This window comes from Tamandua tetradactyla, chromosome 20 (genome assembly GCF_023851605.1).
Source record: "Tamandua tetradactyla isolate mTamTet1 chromosome 20, mTamTet1.pri, whole genome shotgun sequence".
NCBI lineage: Eukaryota > Metazoa > Chordata > Mammalia > Pilosa > Myrmecophagidae > Tamandua > Tamandua tetradactyla.
Genome location: NC_135346.1, coordinates 53,316,777 through 53,344,251, shown reverse-complemented (window position 1 = coordinate 53,344,251; position 27,475 = coordinate 53,316,777). Strand labels below are relative to the sequence as shown.

The window sequence follows — 27,475 nt, the reverse complement described above, 5'->3', positions numbered from 1 at the left end:
TTTACATTACTTTGGGACTTGTTCTTGCTCCTGTTCTCTCCCCCCCATTTATTTATTTATTTATTTATGTTTTAAATGTTTTTTTGTTGTATTGTATAACATATACAAAGCAAAGAAATAAAAGAGCAATAGTTTTCAAAGCACTCTTTAAAACGTGATTACAGGATAGATCCCAGAGTTTGTCATGGGCTACCATACGGTCCTCTCATATTTTTCCTTCTAGCTGCTGCGGAATATAGGAGGCTAGAGGGTTTAAATACTTTTTTTTTTGTCATCACAATTGACTTTTTTTCCTTCTTTTTTTGTGACCAATAACATATATGCAAAAAAGCTATAAATTTCAAAGCACAGCACCCCAATTAGCTGTAGAATATATTTCAGACTTTGACATGGGTTACAATTTCACAATTTTAGGTTTTTACTTCTAGTTGCTCTAAAATACTGGAGATAAAAGAGATATCAATTTGATGATTCAACATTCATATTCATTTAAGTCCTATCTTCTATGTATAATTCCACCATCACCTTTGATCTTTCCATACCTCTCATTGTGGTTGTTTGGGTTATGGCAATTCTAAATTTTTGATATTGATAGGGTCTGCCACGAATATGGGGTAGGAAGATGAAACTATCTGATGTTCTGGAGAGGCTGGGCTAGGTTTCAGGACTTACCTGGACTAGGGACCCATCTGGAGGTTATAGGTTTCTGTCAGGTTTCTCTAGTGCCTGGAACCCTTGAGGAATCTTATATATTGCCCTAGGTGTTCTTTAGGATTGGCAGGTTATGATAGATAATAAGGTCTACCGGAAGCTTGTGTAAGAGCAACCTCCCAGAGTAGCCTCTCGACTATTTGAGAGAGGCTGTATTTGAACTCTCTCTGCCACTGATACTTTATTAATTACACTTCATTTCCCCCATTTGGTCAGGATGGAATTGTTGATCCCACAGTGCCAGGTCTGGATTCATCCCTGGGAGTCCTCTCCCATGTCACCAGGGAGACTTTCACCCCTGGATGTCATGTCCCATGTAGGGGGGAGGGCAGTGATTTCACTTGCAGAGTTGGGCTTTGCTCCTGTTCTTGATATAGAAAGAGTGACATAAGCAAATCCGTAGTTTAGGAAGGTAGCTTTGGTGGATGTGTACAGTATGAATTGAAGTGATGGAAGGCAGAAAGACCAGTTAGTTCAAGCGAGCAGTGATGAAGATGCACCAAGATATTGACAGTAGGGATGCTGGGAGGGGATGTGTGTGGGGGTGGGTTTAAAAGAGATATAGGTGGTAGTATTTATGAGTTTAGGGATTGGTTAGAGGAGTGGGAGAGGGAAGAATCTAAGAATTTTAGGTTTTGGCTATGGACACTTGGATGGATGTTTGTTCTCTTTTCCCAGTCTTAGTTTCCTAGCTGCTAAAAACAAATATCGTATAATGGTTTGATTTAAATAATGGGAATTTATTGCCTCAGGGTTTTAAGGCTAGGAGAAGTCCAGAATCTAGTTATCAAGAAGGTGATGCTTTCTTTGAACCTATACTCTGGCTTCCTATTAATGTTTTCTTTTTAACCATTTACTTATTTATTTATTTTTACATGGGCAGGCACTGGGAATCAAACCCAGGTCCTCGGGCTTAGCAGGCAAGCATTCTTACCTGCTGAGCCACCGTGGCCCACCCGAAGGTGATGCTTTCTTGCTAAGGACTATGGTGTTCTGGAGCTGGCTACTGACGACGATCCTTGGGTCCTTGCCTTTCCCATTGCATGGCAGTGCACATGGTGGCGCCTTCTCCTTTCTCTCTGGGTTCCATTGACTTCCACCTTCTTCTCCCCTGGTGGCTTTCTCCCTATGGCCTTCTCTATAAGGCCTCCAGGATTAAGTCCCATCATGATTCATTTGGCCACATTGTAACTAAAAATAACATCTTATAAAGGCCCTTGACAATGAGTTCACACTCACAGGAATGGGTTAAGATTAAGAGCATGGTTTTCTGGGGTACGTACTTCAATCTACCATACCAAGATAGGCAAAAGTAGATCAGGTTCTGGAGAAAAAGAATAGGTTCAGTTTGGGTTATGAATTGGGTTACTTATGGGTGAGTCATCCAGAAGTATCTATCTAGTAGGAATATCTGGAGCTCACTAGAAAGGGCAGGGTAGAGAGAGTTTTTAGTTTTAGGAGTTGCTGATGTCAAGAGTTAAAAGATTATTTAGCGTATACATTGAAGAATCTATGTGTTGGTATATGAACTTACCAACATTAAGGAATGGGCTACAACTAAGGTCACAAATGAAATAATGATGTAATGATGACTAAGAGGTGTTGTTACCACACTCACCTTTTACCATGAGTTGGGAATTCTGTTTTATCCAGCTAACGACTATTCCCAGTTAGCAAATTAGTCCATTATGGTTGGGTTGTGATTTTCCCTTCCATTTTAATGGTTTGTTTCATTGGTAGAGGCACAGTTTTGGAAATGTGTTTATGAAAACTCAGTGTTGTCACTGCATATTATCTGTACGTTTATACAAATCCAGCTTTTTGCATCTGGTGATAAAAATAAGAGAAAATAGCCTGAACAGTAAAGGTTCTGCAGTGACTATGAGATGTGAAATGGAAATCTACTCTTTCATCAGCCTGAAACCTGAGTGCTTCTCATCTAACTGTGATGAGAGCAATTATAGTATCTTAAAGACATTTTTAATATCACAATATGAGAACTAAATGCAAGCCAATTATTTTATCTAGTATTCAGTTGAAGAAATAGTGAAACTGTTCCAATGCTGGAATAGAAATGAGCTCTACTATATTGTAATTATTAAGGTGGTGTGGCATACATAACCTTAAGGGATTTTTGAGGCAAGTTTTATATATGCTATTTGTACCTTATGTGCTGATTTCAGACCCTCACTCCCAGGTAAGATGCCATTCCACTATAATTAATTTTGGTAATGCAAGCATGGAGACATGAGTAGTTTATTACAGTGTGCTGGTTTGAACTATGTGTACCCCAGAAAAGCCCATGTTCTTTTAATCCTAATTCAGTTTTGTGGGAGCCATATTCTTTTTTTTATGGTGATTTTTTTTTTTGAATTGTGAAAGATATTCAAAAAAGCAGTAAATATCAAAAGCACACCACAACAATTAGTTGTAAAACAGATTTCAGAGTTTATTATGCATTACAGTTCTATAATTTTAGATTTTTCCTTCTAGCTGCTTCGAGACACTGGAGACTAAAAGAAATATCAATATAATGCTTCAGTAATCATATTCATGTTAAATCTTTGTTGTAACTCCATCTTCTCCTTTGCTGTTTCTCCCAATCTTTTTTTTTTTACTTCTTTTTTTTTATTAATGAAAAACAAATTAACAAACAAAACATTTAGATATCTGTTTCTCCCAATCTTTAGGGGTATTTGGGCTATGCCCATTCTAACTTTTCCATGTTTGAAAGGGCTGTTGATATGGGGTAGGAGGATGGAACTAGTTGATGATTTTAGAGAGGCTGTCCCCTCTGGGTTTCAGGACTCATCTGGCCTAGGAACCCATCTGGAGGTTGTAGGTTTCTGGAAAATAATCATAGTGCATGGAAGCTTTGCAGATTCTCAGATAAAGCCCTAGGTGTTCTTTTTTTTTTTTTTTTTTGGGTTAAAACAATGCACATTTATTCGGTCACAATTCTGGAGGCCAAAAGTTAGAAATCAAGGTGTCGTCAGGGCCACTCTCCTTCTGAAGGTTCTGGGGAAGACCCCCTTCTCTGTGTGTGTCTCTGGGTGTCCTCTCCTCTTCTTATAAGGACACCAGTGATTGGATTTAGGACCCATCTTTATCCCAAATGACCTCATCTTTTTTTTTTTATTATTAATTAAAAAAAGAATTAACAAAACAATTAGAAATCATTCCATTCTACATGTACAATCAGTAATTCTTTTTTTATTAATTAAAAAAAAATTAGCAAAACAATTAGAAATCATTCCATTCTACATGTACAATCAGTAATTCTTAATAACATCACATAGTTGCATATTCATCATTTCTTAGTACATTTGCATCGATTTAGAAAAAGAAATAAAAAGACAACAGAATAAGAATTAAAACAATAATAGAAAGAAAAAAAAAAACCTATACCTCACATGCAGCTTCATTCAGTGTTTTAACATAATTGCATTACAATTGAGTAGTATTGTGCTGTCCATTTCTGAGTTTTTATATCCAGTCCCGTTGTACAGTCTGTATCCCTTCAGCTCCAATTACCCCTTCTCTTTTTTTTTTTTTAATTAACGGAAAAAAATAAATTAACCCAACATTTAGAAATCATACCATTCTACATATGCAATCAGTAATTCTTAACATCCTCACATAGATGCATGATCATCATTTCTTAGTACATTTGCATCAGTTTAGAAGATCTAGCAACATACCCGAAAAAGATATAGAATGTTAATATAGAGAAAAAAATAAAAGCAATAATAGTAGACTCAAAACAAAACAAAACAAAACAAAACAAAAACCTATAGCTCAGATGCAGCTTCATTCAGTGTTTTAACATGATTACTTTACAATTAGGTATTATTGTGCTGTCCATTTTTGAGTTTTTGTGTTTAGTCCTGTTACACCGTCTGTATCCCTTCAACTCCAATTGCCCATTATCTTACCCTGTTTCTACCTCCTGCTGGACTCTGTTACCAATGACATATTCCAAATTTATTCTCGAATGTCTGTTCACATCAGTGGGACCATACAGTATTTGTCTTTTAGTTTTTGGCTAGACTCAATCAGCATAATGTTCTCTAGGTCCATCCATGTTATTACATGCTTCATAAGTTTATCCTGTCTTAAAGCTGCATAGTATTCCATCGTATGTATATACCACAGTTTGTTTAGCCACTCTTCTGTTGATGGAGATTTCGGCTGTTTCCATCTCTTTGCAATTGTAAATAACGCTGCTATAAACATTGGTGTGCAAATGTCCGTTTGTGTCTTTGCCCTTAAGTCCTTTGAGTAGATACCCAGCAATGGTATTGCTGGGTCGTATGGCAATTCTATATTCAGCTTTTTGAGGAACCGCCAAACTGCCTTCCACAGTGGTTGCACCATTTGACATTCCCACCAACAGTGGATAAGTGTGCCTCTTTCTCCGCATCCTCTCCAGCACTTGTCATTTTCTGTTTTGTTGATAATGGCCATTCTGGTGGGTGTGAGATAATATCTCATTGTGGTTTTGATTTGCATTTCTCTAATGAGAGATGCCAGGGACATTGAGCATCTCTTCATGTGCCTTTTGGCCATTTGTATTTCCTCTTCTGAGAGGTGTCTGTTCAAGTCTTTTTCCCATTTTGTAATTGGGTTGGCTGTCTTTTTGTTGTTGAGATGAACAATCTCTTTATAAATTCTGGATACTAGACCTTTATCTGATATATCATTTCCAAATATTGTCTCCCATTGTGTAGGCTGTCTTTCTACTTTCTTGATGAAGTTCTTTGATGCACAAAAGTGTTTAATTTTGAGGAGCTCCCATTTATTTATTTCCTTCTTCAGTGTTCTTGCTTTAGGTTTAAGGTCCATAAAACCGTCTCCAGTTGTAAGATCCATAAGATATCTCCCAACATTTTCCTCTAACTGTTTTATGGTCTTAGACCTAATGTTTAGATCTTTGATCCATTTTGAGTTAACTTTTGTATAGGGTGTGAGAGATGGGTCTTCTTTCATTCTTTTGCATATGGATATCCAGTTCTCTAGGCCCCATTTATTGAAGAGACTGTTCTGTCCCAGGTGAGTTGGCTTGACTGCCTTATCAAAGATCAAATGTCCATAGATGAGAGGGTCTATATCTGAGCACTCTATTCTATTCCATTGGTCGATATATCTATCTTTATGCCAATACCATGCTGTTTTGACCACTGTGGCTTCATAATATGCCTTAAAGTCAGGCAGCGCGAGACCTCCAGCTTCGTTTTTTTTCCTCAAGATGTTTTTAGCAATTCGGGGCACCCTGCCCTTCCAGAAAAATTTGCTTATTGGTTTTTCTATTTCTGAAAAACAAGTTGTTTGGATTTTGATTGGTATTGCATTGAATCTGTAAATCAATTTAGGTAGGATTGACATCTTAACTATATTTAGTCTTCCAATCCATGAACACGGTATGCCCTTCCTTCTATTTAGGTCTTCTGTGATTTCTTTTAGCAGTTTTTTGTAGTTTTCTTTATATAGGTTTTTTTGTCTCTTTAGTTAAATTTATTCCTAGGTATTTTATTCTTTTAGTTGCAATTGTAAATGGGATTCGTTTCTTGATTTCCCCCTCAGCTTGTTCATTACTAGTGTATAGAAATGCTACAGATTTTTGAATGTTGATCTTGTAACCTGCTACTTTGCTGTACTCATTTATTAGCTCTAGTAGTTTTGTTGTGGATTTTTCCGGGTTTTCGACGTATAGTATCATATCGTCTGCAAACAGTGATAGTTTTACTTCTTCCTTTCCAATTTTGATGCCTTGTATTTCTTTTTCTTGTCTAATTGCTCTGACTAGAACCTCCAACATGATGTTGAATAATAGTGGTGATAGTGGACATCCTTGTCTTGTTCCTGATCTTAGGGGGAAAGTTTTCAATTTTTCCCCATTGAGGATGATATTAGCTGTGGGTTTTTCATATATTCCCTCTATCATTTTAAGGACATTCCCTTGTATTCCTATCTTTTGAAGTGTTTTCAACAGGAAAGGATGTTGAATCTTGTCAAATGCCTTCTCTGCATCAATTGAGATGATCATGTGATTTTTCTGCTTTGATTTGTTGATATGGTGTATTACATTAATTGATTTTCTTATGTTGAACCACCCTTGCATACCTGGGATGAATCCTACTTGGTCATGATGTATAATTCTTTTAATGTGTTGTTGGATACGATTTGCTAGAATTTTATTGAGGATTTTTGCATCTATATGCATTAGAGAGATTGGTCTGTAGTTTTCTTTTTTTGTAATATCTTTGCCTGGTTTTGGTATGAGGGTGATGTTGGCTTCATAGAATGAATTAGGTAGTTTTCCCTCCAATTCGATTTTTTTGAGGAGTTTGAGGAGAATTGGTACTAATTCTTTCTGGAACGTTTGGTAGAATTCACATATGAAGCCATCTGGTCCTGGACTTTTCTTTTTAGGAAGAATTTGAATGACTAATTCAATTTCTTTACTTGTGATTGGTTTGTTGAGGTCATCTATGTCTTCTTGAGTCAAAGTTGGTTGTTCATGTCTTTCCAGGAACCCGTCCATTTCATCTAAATTGTTGTATTTATTAGCGTAAAGTTGTTCATAGTATCCTGTTATTACCTCCTTTATTTCTGTGAGGTCAGTAGTTATGTCTCCTCTTCCATTTCTGATCTTATTTATTTGCATCCTCTCTCTTCTTCTTTTTGTCAATCTTGATAAGGGCCCATCAATCTTATTGATTTTCTCATAGAACCAACTTCTGGTCTTATTGATTTTCTCTATTGTTTTCATGTTTTCAATTTCATTTATTTCTGCTCTGATCTTTGTTATTTCTTTCCTTTTGCTTGCTTTGGGATTAGTTTGCTGTTCTTTCTCCAGTTCTTCCAAGTGAACAGTTAATTCCTGCATTTTTGCCTTTTCTTCTTTTCTGATATAGGCATTTAGGGCAATAAATTTCCCTCTTAGCACTGCCTTTGCTGCATCCCATAAGTTTTGATATGTTGTGTTTTCATTTTCATTCGCCTCGAGGTATTTACTAATTTCTCTTGCAATTTCTTCTTTGACCCACTCGTTGTTTAAGAGTGTGTTGTTGAGCCTCCAGGTATTTGTGAATTTTCTGGCATTCCGCCTATTATTGATTTCCAACTTCATTCCTTTATGATCCGAGAAAGTGTTGTGTATGATTTCAATCTTTTTAAATTTGTTAAGACTTGCCTTGTGACCCAGCATATGGTCTATCTTTGAGAATGATCCATGAGCACTTGAGAAAAAGGTGTATCCTGCTGTTGTGGGATTTAATGTCCTATAAATGTCTGTTAAGTCTAGCTCCTTTATAGTAATATTCATATTCTCTATTTCTTTATTGATCCTCTGTCTAGATGTTCTGTCCATTGATGAGAGTGGAAAATTGAAGTCTCCAACTATTATGGTATTTGTGTCTATTTCCCTTTTCAGTGTTTGCAGTGTATTCCTCACGTATTTTGGGGCATTCTGGTTCGGTGCGTAAATATTTATGATTGTTATGTCTTCTTGTTTAATTGTTCCTTTTATTAGTAGATAGTGTCCTTCTTTGTCTCTTTTAACTGTTTTACATTTGAAGTCTAATTTGTTGGATATTAGTATAGCCACTCCTGCTCTTTTCTGGTTGTTATTTGCATGAAATATCTTTTCCCAACCTTTCACTTTCAACCTATGTTTATCTTTGGGTCTAAGATGTGTTTCCTGTAGACAGCATATAGAAGGATCCTGTTTTTTAATCCATTCTGCCAATCTGTGTCTTTTGATTGGGGAATTCAGTCCATTAACATTTAGTGTTATTACTGTTTGGATAATATTTTCCTCTACCATTTTGCCTTTTGTATTATATATATCATATCTGACTTTCCTTCTTTCTACACTCTTCTCCATACCTCTCTCTTCTATCTTTTTGTATCTGACTCTAGTGCTCCCTTTAGTATTTCTTGCAGAGCTGGTCTCTTGGTCACAAATTCTCTCAGTGACTTTTTGTCTGAGAATGTTTTAATTTCTCCCTCATTTTTGAAGGATAATTTTGCTGGATATAGGAGTCTTGGTTGGCAGTTTTTCTCTTTTAGTAATTTAAATATATCATCCCACTGTCTTCTAGCCTCCATGGTTTCTGCTGAGAAATCTACACATAGTCTTATTGGTTTTCCCTTGTATGTGATGGATTGTTTTTCTCTTGCTGCTTTCAAGATCCTCTCTTTCTCTTTGACCTCTGACATTCTAAGTAGTAAGTGTCTTGGAGAACGCCTATTTGTGTCTAATCTCTTTGGGGTGCGCTGCACTTCTTGGATCTGTAATTTTAGGTCTTTCATAAGAGTTGGGAAATTATCAGTGATAATTTCTCCCATTAGTTTTTCTCCTCCTTTTCCCTTTTCTTCTCCTTCTCGGACACCCACCACATGTATATTTGTGCGCTTCATATTGTCCTTGAGTTCCCTGATACCCTGTTCAAATTTTTCCATTCTTTTCTCGATAGTTTCTGTTTGTTTTTGGAATTCAGATGTTCCATCCTCCAAATCACTAATTCTATCTTCTGTCTCTTTGAATCTATCATTATAGGTATCCATTGTTTTTTCTATCTTTTCTACTTTGTCCTTCACTTCCATAAGTTCTGTGATTTGTTTTTTCAGTTTTTCTATTTCTTCTTTATGTTCAGCCCATGTCTTCTTCATGTCCTCCCTCAATTTATCAATTTCGTTTTTGAAAAGGTTTTCCATTTCTGTTCGTATATTTAGCATTAGTTGTCTCAGCTCCTGTATCTCATTTGAACTATTGGTTTGTTCCTTTGACTGGGCCATGTTTTCAAGCATTTGAGCGTGATCCGTTATCTTCTGTTGGCGTCTGCGCATTTAGACAGATTTCCCTGGGTATTGGATCCAAAAGATTGGAAGATTTTTCTGTGAAATCTCTGGGTTCTGTTTTTCTTATCCTGCCCAGTAGGTGGTGCTTGTGGCACACGTTTGTCTGCGGGTCCCACCAGTAAAAGGTGCTGTGGGACCTTTAACTTTGGAAAACTCTCGCCGTCTGGGAGGTTCGCTAGCCGAAGCGGCTTGGAAGAGTACAAGCCGGCCCGGGGTCCGAACGCGGGGAGGGTTGCTGACCGCCGCAGCCCGGGAAAGCGCCCGTCCGAATTTCCTAGTCGGCCCGGGGCGACAAGCGTGGCGGGAGGGCGCCAGCGGCAGTGGCCCGCCCAGGAGAGTGCACGTTCCCGGGGAGTCATGGGTTTGTAAGGGGCCTCCCCCACCCATCACCGTTCTCTGCGGCCTGGGGAATTCCGATCCAGTTCTCTCAGTTGGTCCGGGGGGCCGCGCGTGGTGTTGGCGCCAGCCCCCGCGGTTTCAGGGGATCGCCTCTTCAATTCTCCCAGCCGGCCCGGGAAGGGGGAAGGGAGTGACTCCGGCCGCTTGCCGCCCCGCCCCGTGAAGCCCACGCGCCTCGATGATCTCACCCGAACAACTTCTCTCAGCCAGCCAGCCGTTCCAGGATGGGGTACGCTGTCTTTTTTTTCTCTGTTGTGGCTTTGGGAGCTGTTCTGTATGGTTTCTACTCCCCTAGTAGCTGTCCTGGAGAAGAAACTAAGATCCGCGCATCTTACTAAGCCTCCATCTTCTCTGGAAGTCCGCCCTAGGTGTTCTTTAGGGTTGGCAGGAATGATTTTGGTTTGGGGTTTGGCAAATCATGGTAAGTAGCAATGTCTAGCTGAAGCTTGCATAAGAAAAGTCTCCAGAGTAGCCTCTTGACTCTATTTGAACTTTCTTAGCCTCTGATACTTTATTATAATTCTTTTCCCTGGTTTGGTCAGAAAGGCATTGTTGATCCCATGGTACCAGGGCCAGGCTCATGCCTGGAAGTCATATCCCACTTTGCCAGGGAGAGTTTTACAAAAACCCCTAGATGTCATGTCCTGCATAGGGGACAGGATAATGATTTCACTTGCAGAATTGGGCTTAAAGAGAGGCCACATCTGAGCAAGAAAAGAGATTTTCTGGAAGTAACTTTTAGGCATAACTATAGGTAGGCTAAGCTTCTCCACTATATAAAAAGGTTTATAAGAGCAAGCCTCACCATCAAGGGCTTGGCCTATTGACTTGGGAGTCCCTAACGTTTGAGACAGTATCAGCTTTTGTGGTAGTAAAGTTTAATAGTTCTGTATTTTTTCTCCACTTCTTCAAGGGACTTCGCCAATATTTTTGAATTTTATCTGCTCAACATATTCTGGGATGTATTTGGGCATTACATTGCTATACAGAATTACAAGCCTTCATTCGCATTCTGGGCTGCATGTGTTTGGGTTGTTAAATGACCTATGCAGATAGATTGAATTAGATTATATGATTCAGAAAATATAGGTTCTGGACAAAATAAACCTCTCTTCCTTTGGTCTCATAGAGTAAATGAAGTTGTAAAATATAGACAGTGGGGTGGCGCGCGCTTGAAGCTAAGAGTGGTGGCTATGGAGCTGCTGGCAGCGGCGGCTGCGAGTGTCCTGTGAAACGCCAGGCGGCCCCGACCCTTTCCAGGGCTTGTTGTCCGGCGTGGCCCAGTTGAGGGAGTGGGTAGCTGAGCTCTTTGACCCCCTGGTACAGCGGGAAGCGCGAGTGGCGGCGGCTCGAGACGGGGCCTTGGACGGTGATGATGAAGATGATGAAGACGATGAAAATAACGTTGATAACAGAACTAACTCAGGTGGACCATCTGCAAAACGTCCAAAACCACCATCTTAACAGTAGCTTTTATGAAATTTAAGCTAAAATACTGCTACTATATCCTAATTACCACATACTGGCACATCAGGAAGACTTTTGCTCTGATTTGGAAAACCATCGATTTTCTTCCCCTGGGACAATTTTGTCAAAGAAAAAACTATTTCTTCTGTTTCCAGCAAAAGATATAATAAATGTTTAGGAGTAAGTCTACTATTTTGAATGACAAATACATTTCAGATCATGATATAAAATAGAATATTTCATAATATATAAAGTTCTCTTATTTGGCAACTGGATTTTTATCACTTTTCCACTTTTAAAAATAATCATTGAATTAAACTGTGTGATGTCTACATCTTTTTAGCTTCTGCTGCTGTTATAAAAAGTACATGTCATGGTTCATGGGCAATAAGATTTCAAAGAATAAAATGAGCGAGTGGTAAAAAACGGGTATTTAATATTAAGAATTGTAATTCTTTAAACAGAGAGAAATACTAAAGAGAAAGGAGAGCCCTTGAGAGGGACCAAAGGAAACATTGAATCTATAGTCAGACCCCATATACAGACATTCAAAGATGGTGTCACTCAACAATTATGCACTAATCTAAGCTGTGCCTCAAGAGAGCTAGATAGAGTATATTTCTAAGCTGTGATCTGGTATATGTACAAATAAAAATATAAGGCTTTAAGTAACAACAACAACAAAAAAATACAGACAGTGTCTTCCTTACCCCTGGATTATGATTTAGTTTAGTCCTGACCTGATGGGCTTTGTTCTTATCTCTTATTGAAACCTGATCCCTATTTCAGTTTTTTTTGACAGTTTTATGTAGCAGTGCTGATCTTCAGAACTGCGGAACTCCTAGTCTGAATCTTAGGTGTCACATGTACTCAAAGTTCCAGGGAAATAGCAGGTTATACATATATAGCACAGTCTCTCAAAAATCTACAAACAACCATTAATGCTTTGGACTAAATGTGATTGCTATAAGAGCTTACAGCCTGGGCCCTAATTTTCTTATAAGTATTTTCTAAATGAGACCATGCAATATTTGCTTTTGTTTCTGGCTTATTTTGAATCACATAATGACGTCCACATCTTCATTCACTACGGTGCATGCCATATGACTTCATTCCTTTCTATAGCAGCATAATATTCGATCATATGCGCACACCACAGTTTGCCGTTCTGGTTCTCAGTCAGTATATCCTTCAGCCACCCCTATCCACTGGGTATCATATATAATGTCCAAAGACAACATGCTGTCAGCACTCTCAATTTTAGATCATTTTCATTGCTCCCAAGAGAAAAATAACCAATAAATGCCCAAATAGAATAACCAAATAGAAAATCCAAACCTCCCCTTAACTCTTGTCTCTCCCCTCCCATTATTTACCCTTAGTACTGCTGTGGTACTGTTGATGTCTTCCTGTTAAACATAGCCCATAGCATGCAATAGTAGTTTCCCCCCATACCCCAATATTATAAACTCTTTATACAAGATTCATACCTTTGAAGTAGTTCATGCAAAAACTTATTTGTGGTGTTAATCGGTGGGATACATGGCTCTATACAACCCCTTTCAATCATGTTCACCTTCAATATGGCAATATTACTTATAGACCCGCTAATGAACTGCCTTCACTTCTATCCATTCCCGTCCATTTAAGTTTGACCTCATTTGCTAACCATTTACATATCTCTAGCTTCTGTATCTCTTTAGGTCTCCTATATTCTGCATTATAAGCCTCTGAGTTTACCTTTACCATGGTCGTAAAAGCAAAATCATACAGTATCTATCCTGTTTTGTATGGCTTATTTCATTCAGCATTATGTGCTCAAGTTTCAGCCTTCATATCATGTGCTTCAGGGCACACACACACACACACACACACACACACACACACACACATTTGGTTTATCCACTTGTCTGTTGATGTGTATTTGGATTGTTTCCAAAGTCTTTTGGTAATTGCAGATAGTGCTATGAACATTGGTGTATAAATGTCTGTTTGTGTCACTGCTCTCCACTCTAGTGATTGTGTACCCAGTAGTGGTATTGCTGGATCATAGGGCAACTCAATATTTAGTTTTCTAAGGAACCTCCAGACTGTCTTCCATAGCAGCTGTACCATTATACATTCCTACCAGCAGTGTGCAAGTGTCCCAATTTCTCCACATTCTCTCCAATATTTGTAGTTTCCTGTTTGTTTAATAGCAGCCATTCTTATAGGTATGAGGTGGTATCTCATTGTAATATTGATTTGCATTTTCCTTTATAGCTAATGAAACTGAGCATTTCTTCATGTGCCATCTGTATTTACTCTTAGGAAAAATGTCTATTCATATCTTTAGCCCATTTTATAATTGGGCTGTTTGTTCTTTTGTTATCGAGTTGTATGATTTCTTTATGTATATAGGATATCAAACCTTTATTTGATATGTGATGTCCAAATATTTTCTCCCATTGAGTTGGCTGCCTCTTTGCTTTTTGACAAAGTCTTTTGAGGCACAGAAGTATTTGATTTTGAGGAGTTCCCATTTATCTATTTTTGTTGTTGTTGCTTGTGCTTTGGGTGTAAAGTTTAGGAAGCTATCTCCTGTTACTAGGTCTTGAAGATATTTCCCTATGTTTTCTTCTAGGAGTTTTATGGTACTCGTTCTTATATTTAGGTGTATGATCTAATTTGAGTTAATTTTTGTATAGGGTGTAAGGTAAGGATACACTTTAACTCTTTTGGCTCTTGATATCCAGTTCTCCCATGCCCATTTATTGGAAAGACTATTTTGTCCCAGTTCAGTGGATTTGGGGGCCTTGTCAAAGATAAGCTGACCATAGATTTGGTGATCTGTTTCCGTGCTCTTAATTCTATTCTCTTGGTCAATACTTCTGTCTTGGTGCCAGTACCATGCTGTTTTGTCCACTGTGGCTTTATAATAGACTTTATAATCAGGAAGTGTTAATCCTCCCACTTAATTCTTTTTTAGGATATTTTTATTCAAGGTCTCTTTCCCTTCCAAATGAATTTGCTAACTAGCTTTTCCAAGTCTTCAAAGTAGATTGTTGCCTTGGCTCTATAGATCGATTTGGGCAGAATTGACACCTTAACAATGTTTAACCTTCCTACCCATGACAGCCATGTTCTTTTTTTTTTTTTTTTTATTTTTATTAAAACCAATGAGCGTACAATATGAACGTTCTTTTTTTATCACACAGTTGTATTCATCATCATGATCGTTTCTTAGAACATTTGCATCAATTCAGAAAAAGAAATAAAAAGAAAACAAAAAATTCATACATACCATACCCATTGATCATTAGCATTTTGTCTACTAAATTTATTTTAACATTTATTCCTTCTATTATTTATTTATTTTTAATCCATATGTTTTACTCATCTGTCCATAAAGTAGATAAAAGGAGCATCAGACACAAGGTTTTCACAATAACACAGTAGTCACATTGCAAAAGCTATATCATTGTACATCTTCAAGAAACATGGCTACTGGAACACAGCTCTACATTTTCAAGCAGTTCCCTCCAGCCTCTCTGTTATGCCTTACCTAAAAAGGTGATATCTATTTAATGTGCAAGAATAACCTCCAGGATAACCTCTCGACTCTGTTTGAAATCTCTCAGCCATTGACACTTTATTTTGTCTCATTTCTCTCTTTCCCCTTTCGGTTGAGAAGGTTTTCTCAATCCCTTGGTGCTGAGTTCCAGAGAGCCATGTTCTTTTAGTCCTGATCCAATATTGTAGGGTGGTACCTCTTGATTAGATTGTTTCCATGGATATGACACAGCCAGTTGTGGGTGTGACCTTTTAATTAGATGGAGATGTGACTCTCCCCTTTTAAGGTGGGTCTTAATTACTTTTTTGGAGTGTTTAAGAGAGCTCAAGGAGAAAGAAAGAGTTCAGAACTGATACAGACATAGACATTTGGAGATGCAGAGGAAAACACCAGAAGGACTCACAGAATCTGTGAGAACCATTTGAAACCAAAAAGCTGGGAGAGGAGCCCAGCAGACATTGCAAGGTGTCTTTCCATGAGATGCTAAACAAGCCAGAACACTTGAGTTTTGCCCTGGAGAAGCTAAGTGAGGGCCCACAGACGGTTAGACAGAAAACCGCTGGAGTCAGAAGCACAAAGCGACGAACCAGGCGCAAGGACCTCCGACATCAGCCATGTGCCTTCCCGGCTGACAGAGAAATTCCAGACACCATTTGGCCTTTCTTCCTAGTCAAGCTATCTCTGGAAGCTTTAGTAGCCTTAGAACTGTAAACTTGTAACTTAATGAATTCCCTTTATAAAAGCCATTCCATTCTGGTATATTGAATTCAGGCAGCATTAGCAAACTAAAACATACAACTACAGTCATGTATTTAAAAAAAAAAGTTATATATGTCTATGGTATAAAATTCATAAGGTGCAAAGGGGAGGCCATAATAAAAAAGTCTTTCATTCCCTTTAGCTCCAGCCATCCAACAAGATACTTGTGTTGCCTTCCTGTATGTGTGTATGTGTGTGTACGTGTTACGTAAAATATAACTTAATGATCTTCATATTGGTTACCAAAGAGCTCACGTATGTTTAAAGCATATATTTTATAAGATGCATGCTTTTTTTTGTACAGTTGTACTAGTCTGCCTAATGCACATATATATTATTTCCATTCTTGCTATTATACATAAGACTATAAAGGCTAGCTTTGTATGTATGTCATTTCACACATGTATTGGTATAGCTGCAGAACATTCCTGGGAATGGTGGGTATGCTGGTTAGGTGGTTTTAAAATCTGATAGATATTGCTCTATTTCCTCTTTTAAGGTTGCAAAAATTTATACTCACGGTCTTTTCATGAGAGTATTTATTTCCTGATACTCTCACCATGTTGTTATATGAATTGATTCCTCTTTTCCTTTACCCCTTAACTTTTTTTAAACTTTTTATTTTGAAATACTTTAAAACTAACAGGACAGTTATAAACATAATACAGACCCAATACAGAGAACTCATTACCTCTACCTCCCCAAGATACCCAGATCCACCAATTTTAGTGTTTTGACACGTTTACCGCATTATTCTGTTTGTCTTATCTATCGGTCCACTTCCCAAATATTTGAATATAGGTTGTATTATCATGCTCCTTATACTGCCATGTACATTTCCTTAAGAACAAGTATTTTCACTTCTGTAACCATCATAAATACAGTTATCAAATAATAAATTTAATATTGGTATAAAGCTTATAGTCTGTTTTACAATTTTTTTCAATAATGTCCTTTTGAGTCTTTTCTCTTCCCTTGTTAGATACCTTCCAGGATCATGTATTTCATTTAATTGTCATTGTCTCTTTAATTGGTTTCTTTCTTTCTTTTTTTTGGGGGGGGGGTGCATGGGCCAGGAATCAAACCCAGATCTCCCATATGGCAGGCGAGCATTCTACCACTGAACCACTGAAATGCTTCTGCTTTCTTTCTTTTTAATTGTGGGACCATATACACGGCATAAGCTTTCCCATCTTAACCACTCCCAGCACACCATTCAGTGGGATTAATTGTATTCACAACATTCTGGTATTATTACCACATCCTTCCATTAGTAAAACTTTGGTATTTGACAATTTGGTAATAAAATGCCATGGTTTGGATCTATTTGGGTTTATTTTGTTTGACGTTCATTAGCTTCTTGGAAGTGTATATTCATACCTTTTTAAAATTTGAGATGTTTTCAGCCATTTTTTTCTTTGAATATTCTCTCTGTTTTTTTTCTCTCTTCTGGAACTCCCACAGTGTGTATATTGGTATTCTTGATGGTATCCCATAAGTTCCTCAGACTCTGTCTACTTTTCTTCCTTTCTTTTTTATTTGGGCAGGCATCAGGAATTGAACCCACATCTCTGGCATAGCAGGCGAGAACTCTTCCTTTTTTAAAATTCATTTTGCTTCCTAGACTGAACTATTTCAGTTGTCTTATCTTCAGGTTCACTGATTCTTTCTTCTGCCAGCTCTAGTCTGCTGCTGGACCCCTCTAGGGAGTTTTTAAAATTTATATGTGGTCTTCAACTCTGTTTGATTCCTTTTCATTATTTTCATCTGTCTTTTGTTATTCTGTTTGTGTTCTTCTGTTTTCTTGATTTCCTTTGGCTTCTTGAGCATACTTAGGACCATTTTTAAAAAGATCTTTGATATGTCCCAGGTCTGGTCTTCACTGTTGGTGGTTTTTAATGCTTTAAACTTCTTTGCCTGGGCCATCACTTTGTTTTTCTTTTTTTTTTTTTGTATGTTTTATAATCTTTTTGAAATGTGGATATTTTGCTATTTTAATGTGTTATTGTTGGAGTTTAGAGTCTGAGGTTATTCATTCCCTTATCTTTTATCTAGCTCCTGTCATGACAGAGCTTTCCTTGATTGCCAGGCGCTAACAAGAAAAAAAAAAAAAGAAAGAAAGAAAGAAAAGAAAAAAAAAAAGGTTAGGGGGGAGAAGGTGTTTCATAGTCTTTGCTGATAGACTTATGAGAATGATGTCTTTTAGGGTTTATCCACACAGTAAGTCTAGAGAATAGCTCCAAGGTAAATTGTAGGGGCTTCCCTGGTCCTTTCTGTCCATATGTCTTCTCTTGAGCATGTGTGTTTGGCGCTAGGAATCTGCCTACATGGATAGAAGTGTCCTCTCTTCCCTAGGAAACAATTTCCTTATTGCCCTGGCCCTGGGTTGTATGTACTACAGCCACCAGTCCCTTGCCTCAGGCAGCATCACGTTGACTGCTGTATCACAGTATTCCGTGGGGGATTTTGGTGAGCTGCCTTGTATCAGGACAGGTTCTGGGCTACCACCAGACAGATTGGGCTCCCAGTATGTACACGAGGGTTATTCTGCTTCCTCCCAAACCAGAATTAGGTATCTGCACTGGCAGCGTGGATTGGCTCAGTGCTTAGCCTGTGAGGGGTGGAGAAAGGGCCAGCTGAGTGCCACAAGATCCTACTACTTTTAAGTAGTCTCTTTCCTGATCTGGTGGTTTTCTGTTACTTTAGTTCTTTAACTGTTTTTTTGAATTTTGAGAAAGATGTTTTACCAATTTTTGCTCGTTGTTCAAAGCTTCTGTGGGGAGATGGATGTCATCTTGGATGTTGTCCCAGTTTTCATATATATAGAAAAGTTAAGAGGGGAAAAAAAACAGTACGAAAAAGACTTATATGCTCCTTTAACCTAGATTCAACAATTGTTAACAATTTAACGTTTTGCCATTATTTGGGCCATGTCTTACTCCTTTCTTCTCCCTCCCTCTGCTTTCCTTTCTCTCACCTAATCCATATCCTTTTGTTATTGTTGTTAAATAATTTGAAAATAACTTGCAAACATCATGACACTTCACCCCTAACTTTCAGCATGTCTCCAAAGAATGAGGATATCGTATATATATCATGCATATACATATGCATACATACATATCCAAACCACATAGATAAAAAAATCGTATATATTTTAATCATATAGGTAAAGCCACAGTATTATTTTCACATCTAAGAAAGTGAACATCATTCCATAATATTACCATATCAAATATTCATTTAAATTTAAATTTCCCCAGTGATCTCAGGAATGTCTTTTTTACTGCCCTTCCACTTTTAAAAAAGCAGGATCTGAACAAAGTACATCATTTGTATTTGGTTGTTATTCCTTATTAATCTCTTTAATTTATAATAGCCCTTCCACCCTTTTTTCACCTTTCCAGGCAGTGACGTCTTTGTAGGGTTGAGGCAAGTTATTTGTTTTATGGAATGTGCGACAGTTGGCATTTTTTGAGTATTTCTTCATGGTGTCATTTAACTTGTTTCTCTAGCTCCTTGCTTCCAGTAATTTGACAGTTAGGTGAGAGGCTTGATTACATCCAGAGTAAGTATTCTAACAGGAATGTTTTATCATAGATGCAGTGTACTTCATATTGAGTCACATCAGGTGGCACTTATAGGTTGTCCCATTATGAGCTGTGCTAAATTTGAGCCTTTGATTAAGGTGGCAACAGCAAGATCCCTCTGTTATAAAGGTACAGTTTTCCCCTTGGCTCTGAGAAAGTAGTCTTTGGGACTACTTTGTAACTTTGTAAATATCCTGTTCTATTCCTGCCTTTCACCTGGTGGTTTCAGCATGTTAATCCTGAAATTGGTTATTATAATAGCGGTTAAAAAATTGTGGTTTTCTAATTGTCATTCTCTTTTTTTATTTCAAACCAAATTTATTTTAACGTTTATTCCCCCTATTATTTATTTTTATTCCATATGTTCTACTCGTCTGTTGACAAAGTAGATAAAAGGAGCATCAGACACAAGGTTTTCACAATCACAGTCACATTGTGATTCAAGAAACATGGCTACTGGAACATAGCTCTACATTTTCAGGCAGTTCCCTCCAGCTTCTCCATTACATCTTGACTAACAAGGTGATACCTACTGAATGCATAAGAATAACTTCCAGGATAACCTCTCTCTGTTTGGAATCTCTCAGCCATTGATACTTTATTTTGTCTCATTTCACTCTTCCCCCTTTTGGTCAAGAAGGTTTCCTGTCATTCTTTCTTCATTTGTTAGCTGGCATTCACATAGGCTAAGCCCTCTCCTCTCTCCTTTATCACCTTACTCTCATGGACTGACTGACTTTATTTATTCAGTGTGTTAAAACTCAGCTAGTCTTTATTTTTATTGATGCTCAGATTGTTTTGGATTTGGTCATTAAGAGTCTTTTCACGCTAGCTCCTGCTTCCTTTTGACATGTTTGTTTTCTTTTTTTGGCATGATAAGATGTCCCAAGCTTACCTTGTATTTGCCCTACAGATATGGGATCCTCCATTTCTCAGAAGCTCTGTCTGGTTTCTTTTAGTGGGGAATGGCATTTAGAAACTGTTCTAGTTTGCTAGCTGCCAGAATGCAATATACCGAAGCAGAATGACTTTTAAAAGGGGAATTTAGTAAGTTGCTAGTTTATAGTTGTAAGGCCGAGAAAATATCCCAGTTAAAGCAATTCTATAGAAATGTCCAATCTAAGGCATCCAGGAAAAGATGCCTTTATCCAAGAAGACTGATGAAGTTCAGGGCTTCTCTCTCAAGTGGAAAGGCACAGCAAACACGGTCAGGGTTTCTCTCTTGGCTGGAAGGGTACGTGGCAAACACAGCATCATCTGCTAATTTTCTCTCTAGCTCCCTGGGGGACTCATCTCCAAAAGTCACTGGCTAGTGGACTCTGCTTCTCATGGCTGCATCGTTCTACTCTCTCAGAATCTCCTCCATTCTCCAAAATATTTCCTCTTTTATAGGACTCCAGAAACTAATCAAGACCCACCCAAATGGGTGGAGACACGTCTCCACCTAATCTAGTTTAACAGTCAATGTTGATTAAATCACATCTCCAGGGGGATGATCTAATTACAGTTTCAAACATACAATACTGAATAGGGATTAGAAGAAACGGCTGCCTTTACAAAATGGGATTAGGTTGAAACATGGCTTTTCTAGGGTACATACATCATTTCAAACCAGCACAGAAACCAAAATCATTGTTTTGGGATCTCATTGCTTCTTGACTCTTTCAGTTGACAGAGCTAAAAGACATTTTAAAAGCATCATGAGTTCTGTAATTTCAGATTCAAGTTGAACGTTACAGGGATTTTTTTTTTCTTAACTGGATAGCCTTTTGATTTTCAAAATCAGAGGGGCCATATTGGTATAATAGCCATGAAATTAAGGTACACATTGTTATGTAAATAGGCAGATAAATATCTTCATTCGCTTATTTTTTAGCACCTTCTCTGTATTAGGTATTGTTTGGTAACATGGAGAATATAGAACATGGAATCAGATGTGTAACTTGCTTTGAAAAGCTTGTAGTCTTTTACAGAAATAAATGTAGTATAAAATAAAAGCTGGTAATTATCATAAAGATTGTCAAGTACAATGCTGTAGCAATTAGAAAAGGAAGGAAATTTCATAAGGGACATATTGTTTTAGTTACTCTTTGAGGTCCAAACATAATTTAGACGCGATGTTTTGGGGCTGGGAGGGCTTTCATTTCAAAGGTAACTAAGTAGAATAGAGGGTGGTAGGCAGTGGTGTGTTGAGAGGGATAAGTAAGTAGTTCTGTGGATTATTGCAGAAGAGCTTACGTTAAAAGATTGAAGTAGATAAATATGAAAATATAAGATCGCAACTAAACCTTGAACTTTATCCATACTATTGGCCAGAGGTTGCAAACTAGTAGCCTGTGAATAGATAGAGCTCCACAGACAAATTTTATTTGCCCTGCACAGATTAAAAAAATCGGGACATTCATGTCAGAATGTTAATGTCCAGTTTTGCTTGAAAATTGGAACTGAGTAGTGGCTGCTTTTTTGAGTCAGGACTTGGTTCTTTCTTGTTCAACATAGTTTCTGTACAAGACAGCCTCACTTGTCTCCTTGGGACTAAATATTTTTGAGTTTGTGACCCCCTTTCAAGGGTTGAAGGAGTGGGAAGTGTATTTTAAGAGGGGAGGTGGTTATGAAGGTGTAAGAATAAGATCTGTGCTTTAGCTTTAGAAAGGTCACTCTTGCAGTAAGGTCGGGGGATGCTTTGGAGCAGGAAAAATTGAAGCAGGGAGACCAATTAATTAGTAGACTGTTGAAAGATATCACGAAAGAAACAACAAGACAGATGCTATGAAGAGGAGGAAAGGACATTTTAAATGAAGAATGGATATATTGTGTGTGTGTGTGTGTGTGTCTATGTATGGCCAAGAATGTAAATCAAACTTTTAAAACATGGGCTTCTGTTTCTAAAAAGCTTTGCATCCATAAATCAGTTTGTGAAAGCAAACCACTTGTTTTTATAATCTGTGAGTCAATTTTAAAAGATAATAGTAAAAAAAAAAAGGCAATAGTAATAGTTTCATACATTGACGACACTGTATAAAGTTTAGCTTTGCAACAATGCAGATAGCATGCTTTGTCAAAGAATATATTTCTGAAAGTTGTGTATAGAGTGATTATTTGTATTGCAAGACTTTTAATTTTATCGTTTATCATTTTATCACCTTATAATTAGAGTTTTATTTTCAAACATAAAAAATATTAGCAATGCTGTATACTAATTTTCAAAGAGCTGGCTGCTTTCTTATATTTAGGTTTTCCATAGTTTCTGCACAAAGTTAATCGAAAGTGTAGTGAATCCACAAGGTCCACAAAGTCCTGCTCCTATATACTTAAAATTATGCTTAAATTAAGATGATCTATCTTGTTGAATAATGTTTTGTTGGGAATCCTTCCCTTGCTTGTGGCATGATTTTATCCAGTCCCACTTATCCGGATATTTAGTAGAGCTTCCCCAGCTCAGACAGTCTGAGGAAAATAGATATTTATAAATGAGTAGACTGGACGTGAGATTGACTCGCACCAAAAGAAGTACACCTGGCTACCCTGTAATAAACTTCCAGCCACTAGGGGCTGAACATTTGTCCATCTTTTTATTGTATATAACTCATATATATAGTAAAGAACACAAATCATGAGTGAACAGTTCAGTGATGCCTGTGTATCCATCATACTTTGAAACCATTACTCACGTCAAAATAGAAAGTATTTCCAATGCCTGTGCCTAACCCAGTCAGTATATCCTCCTAAAGTTCTGTTTTGACCTCTTTCTTTTTTTTTATATTTTGAACTTTTTTTTATTGTAAAATATAACATATATACAAAAAAGCAAAATTTCCAAGTACATCTTGACAAGTAGTTATAGATCAGATTTTAAAGTTTGTTATGGGTTCCACCATTTTAGGTTTTTTCTACTAGTTGCTCCAGGATACTGGAGACCAAAAGAATATCAGTATAATGATTCAGCAGTCATACCCATTTGTTATATCCTATCTTCTCTATTATACTCCTCCTTCTCTTTTTTTTTCTTTTTTGTGAAAAATGACGTCTATACAAAACAATAAATTTCAAAGCATGTTGCAACAATTAGTTGTAGAACAGATTTCAGAGTTTGGTGTGGGTACAATTCTGCAATTTTAGGTTTTTACTTCTAGCTGCTCTCTAAGGTATTGGAGGCTAAAAGAAATATCAGTATAATGATTTTGCAATCATACTCATTTGTGAAACTCTGCCTTCCCTGTATAACTCCATCATCTTTGATATTTCTTCCACTCTTTAGGGGTATTTAGGTTATGCCCATTCTAATTCATGTTGGAAGGGGCTGTCGGTAATATGGAATAGGGGATTGAAACTAGTTGATGTTCTGGAGAGGCTAGCCCCTCTGAATTTCAGGATTTACCTGCTGACCTCTTTCAGTATAGGTTAGTTCTGTCTATTCTTAAATTTTACATAAGTGGAATGACACAGTATATACTCTTACAATTCTTCCCACCCCCTATTCCCCCTCATTATTTTATCTGTGAGATTCATCCATCTTGCTGTATGTAGTAGTTTTTTTCCCTTTCTCTTCATTATTCCAGTGTGTGTATATATATATGTAGTACAATTTATTTATTTTACTATTGACAAGTACTTGAGTTGTTTCCAATTTTTGGTCATTATGAATAAAACTTAAAAGGTGGACATAAGCTCTGATTTCTATTGGGTGTAGAAATCCAAGAGTAGAATTACTGGGTCAAAGAGTAGGCATATATTTAGCTTAAATAGATATTGGTAGACTGTTTTCTAAGTGTTTGTACTGATTTACACTCCCACCTCTAATGTAGGGCATTCCAGTCATCACTTGGCATTGTTATTCCTTTTAATTGTTCTATTCTAATGGGAGTGGTAAGTGTTTTCTGTTTATTTAATAAACCTTATTGAGATACAGTTTACATACTGTAAAATGCATCTGTTTTAAGTGTACTGTTTGAGCTTTAAGAAATATATACTCATAACTACTTCGTCAGTTAAAAGAACATTTCTACCATCCTCAAAAGTTCCTCCCCCCCCCATTTTTTTTGCTTGGGCAGGCACCAGGAATTGAACTCGGGTCTCCGGCATGGCTCCTCCTTCCCTTTTGCAGTCTTTTCCACTCCCCTCCCCTCCCCTTGGCCCCAGGTAACCTGCTTTTTGTCACTATTGATTAGTTATTCCTGTTCTAGAATTTTATTTCAGTGCAATCATACAGCATGCATATACTCTTTTATGTTTGCCTAGTTATGCTCAGAATAATGTTTTTGAGATTCATTCTTGGTGATAGCATGAATTTCTTTCATTTTTGTTGTGAGTAATATTACCTTTTATGAGCATATAGCAATGTATGTTTTATCAATCTTCTGCTGATGGACATTTGTATTGTTTAGTCTAGTGTTTTTCTACTTTGAATAAAACTTCTGTGAATATTTGTGTTCAAATTCTGTGTGCACGTTTCTTTTTCCTGGTGTAGATATATGTTTAGTTTTTCCCTAAAGTAGTTGTGCATTCTCACACTCCTTCCAGTCATATCTGAGCATTCCAGTTGCTCTGCATCCTTGTCAGCACTTGGTATTGTTAATTTTTAAAATTTTTAGCCGTTCTGAAAGGCCTGAAACTCACTTTCGTTTTAATGGACATTTACCTAATGACTGATGATGTTAAGCATATTTTCATTTCTTTATTGGCCATTTGAATATCTTCTTTAGAGAAGTCTCTGTTTAAAAGCTTTGCCTCTTTTTAAAAACAGGATCGTCTTTTTCTTATTGATTTGTGGGATTTCTTTATATAGTCTGGAAATGAGTCCTTTGTCAGATACATATGTTGCAGAAATCTTCCATTTTTTGGCTTGCATTTCAACTGTCTCAAGAAGTTCTTGTTCAGTTTTTTCTCTCATAATTGCTGCTGTTTGTACCCTATTTAAAATTATTTTGACTGCTCTAAGGTCTTGAAGATATTCTCCTGTTTTTTTCTAGAAGCTTTGTGGTTTTACCATCTCAACATGAGGTGCCCATTTATTTTTATTTTTATTTTTATTATTACTTTTTAGGAGTGCCCATTTTTAAAAGCATATGTATTTTATATAGCTAGAGGTTTTACCTAGTCTCTATTATTAACTTTTAGGAAATGATAGGACAGACCATATTCTATGTGTATGAAAGTACTATTTTCTCCATTTTAGGATATTAATAATTAAAGAAAATTCCCACTTTGAGTAAATAAGTTTTTAAAAATTGTTTATTTAATTACTGGTGATACTGATCATCTTTTTTCTTATGTCTATGGCTGTTTCTATTTCTGTTGTGAATAAAGGGCATGTTTAGATTGGCCATAGTTTTACTTTACTGATTCTAGGTCCACGGACATTTGGGGAGTGTGGTGGAAGGAAATTATTAGAGTGGGAAACTTGTAAATTTGTTGTGGCTGGGACTGTGCTGGCCTTTTGACTGAAATGTCCATTTTTGTTAGAGCTCAGCTGCTGAAGTGTCAGTGCTGTATTTGGCATACTATCTGTGTCGTACATGAGCCAGGCTCCTGCACTCATTAGAAGAAACACTTAATGATCAGTTGTGTTGGCCTCACTGACATCTTCAAGGACACTCACTTTCTACCACTAATAGCCTCTGCTTCTTTGAGCTTGGAGGTAGGATTCTGCTGGGAATTCCTTCTAGTCCCAGGTATGGTAGTTAGGTTTAGGCGTCAACTTGTCCCAGTGATGGTGCCCCATTCTGTTGCTGTGGACTTAAATCATCAGCATATGAAATTCATCTATGGCTGATTACATCTGGGATTGACAGAGGAGCGCCTTCTGCAGTGAGTGACATTTAATTTAATTAGCTCTCTTTTATTCTATAAAAATTTCTTCCATTGTTTTTTCTTGACATTTATTTTTTAAGAAATTGGGTTAGGCATTTGTTGTTGATTACTTTCCATATTCTGGATTTTCCTGATTGTATTTCCATTAGTTCTACATATTCTTTTGCCCTTTGTATTTTTTATAAATTGATAGCTAGGGCTAGACGCTTGCCTGATTGAGGTTCATGTGTTTCTGCCTGAATTAAAAAAACAAAAACAAAACAAAATACCTGTGCTCTTTCCACTGTGTATGGTATTTTCTTGTTTTTATTACATTTTCTTTTCTTTCCAAGTAAGTGATCCTTGAAGAAATATGTACTATGCAAGTGCCTGAGTACACTTGCATAGTACAAAACTGCACAATTTATTGATGGTTGATAGTGAAGCAATAACTTGGCTGCAGGAATATTTACATGTGGTTGCCATTTTTTTAAACTTTTTTTATTGTATAGTATAACATATACAAAGCAAAGAAATAAAAAAGCAACAGTTTTTTAAGCACTCTTCAACAAGTAGTTACTGGACAGATCCCAGAGTTTGCCATGGGCTATATGGTTTTCATTTTTACCAAGGATAAAAATAACATATTTTATGGAATTGACAATCAGTATTAGGATATTAGTCCTATAGTTTTAAAATTTTCATCTTTCTTTTTCTCAACCCAGGAATGTGAAGACTTTTGCTACTTTTTTTTTTTTTTTTTAACTTGGGCAGGCACCGGAAATCGAACCTGGGTCCTTGGGCATGGCAGGCAAGCACTCTTACCTGCTGAGCCACTGTTGCCAGCCCACTTTTGCTACTTTTAATCTGTTTACACTTTAGTCCAAAAAATGATTTGAGTGATTACAGTGACATATACACTATGGGAAGATAAAAGTAAAAATAAGTAGGAAATTGAAGATAAAGGGAAAAATAAATGTTAGGAAAATAGATGAACTCGGGTAAAGTTATATAGAATACGTAAACAAGGTTGGCTGGTAGGAGGGCACAGATTAGGCTTTACTTGTAATGGTGGTGTTCTTTGTCTGCAGTAGTTTGCAGGACTATTGTAATTTTAGATGTTAAATATATTGCTTCCTCTAAGAAGTTATTTTCTTATTTAGTTGTTTATACTTGGTAGTCTTAATGCTTAGCAGGAATGGAATGCTTTTAACATATAGGTGAGGTTTCTCAATATTGGATTTTAAGAGCTCTTCGGAAAATTGAGACTCATTTTTCTTTTGTGCTTTCTTTCTGCAGTTTTCGTAAGAGTTTTGATTAGTTTATCCTCTTAGTTAAAGAG

General features: G+C 37.1%; 2 protein-coding genes across 6 annotated transcripts in view; both read left to right on the top strand.

The window, feature by feature from the left end:
* The window catches only part of FBXW11 (F-box and WD repeat domain containing 11), a 174,895-nt gene that overhangs the window by 11,595 nt on the left and 135,825 nt on the right, over positions 1-27,475 (top strand). The window lies entirely within an intron of this gene.
* Positions 1-27,475, top strand: part of GON7 (GON7 subunit of KEOPS complex) — a 41,993-nt gene that overhangs the window by 1,254 nt on the left and 13,264 nt on the right. The window contains exon 2 of the mRNA XM_077138146.1: positions 11,159-27,475. This exon is cut by the window's right edge and continues 13,264 nt beyond it. Within this exon, the coding sequence (XP_076994261.1) occupies positions 11,159-11,439 (281 nt within the window). The 3' untranslated portion in view covers positions 11,440-27,475. The remainder of the gene's footprint in view (positions 1-11,158) is intronic.